General features: G+C 44.4%; 2 protein-coding genes across 7 annotated transcripts in view; one reads left to right on the top strand and one right to left on the bottom strand.

The window, feature by feature from the left end:
- Window positions 1–288, bottom strand: part of LOC107272672 (14 kDa phosphohistidine phosphatase) — a 38,589-nt gene that overhangs the window by 19,216 nt on the left and 19,085 nt on the right. The gene's annotated exons all lie outside the window — the stretch shown is intronic.
- Window positions 1–288, top strand: part of LOC107272668 (arrestin homolog) — a 36,459-nt gene that overhangs the window by 18,336 nt on the left and 17,835 nt on the right. For all 6 annotated transcript variants that reach the window (XM_025089978.1, XM_025089977.1, XM_015750054.2 and 3 more), the window contains one exon: window positions 72–224. In XM_025089978.1, the coding sequence (XP_024945746.1) occupies window positions 72–224 (153 nt within the window). The remainder of the gene's footprint in view (window positions 1–71; window positions 225–288) is intronic.

The following is a 288-nucleotide window of genomic DNA, read 5'->3' on the forward strand; positions in this document are numbered from 1 at the left end:
CCCACCCCCCCAACCCCCCACACACAAATAATATCAAACGTCTTAACGGACGATCAATCGAATACTTTCAGGTATATGGACAAGTCACCCTGACCTTTCGTTACGGTCGCGAGGACGAGGAGGTGATGGGTCTGAAATTCTGCAACGAGGCTGTTATGTGTCTTGCGCAATTATATCCGCCATATCCCGGTGCCGAGCATCAAGAACCCAACACTCCGCTTCAGGTTCGTATCCATCGTCAGTTTAGATTTTTCATAAAACCGTAAAAAAAAAAAAAAAAAAAAAAAA

Source organism: Cephus cinctus, unplaced genomic scaffold (genome assembly GCF_000341935.2).
Source record: "Cephus cinctus unplaced genomic scaffold, Ccin1 Ccin1_scaffold1223, whole genome shotgun sequence".
NCBI lineage: Eukaryota > Metazoa > Arthropoda > Insecta > Hymenoptera > Cephidae > Cephus > Cephus cinctus.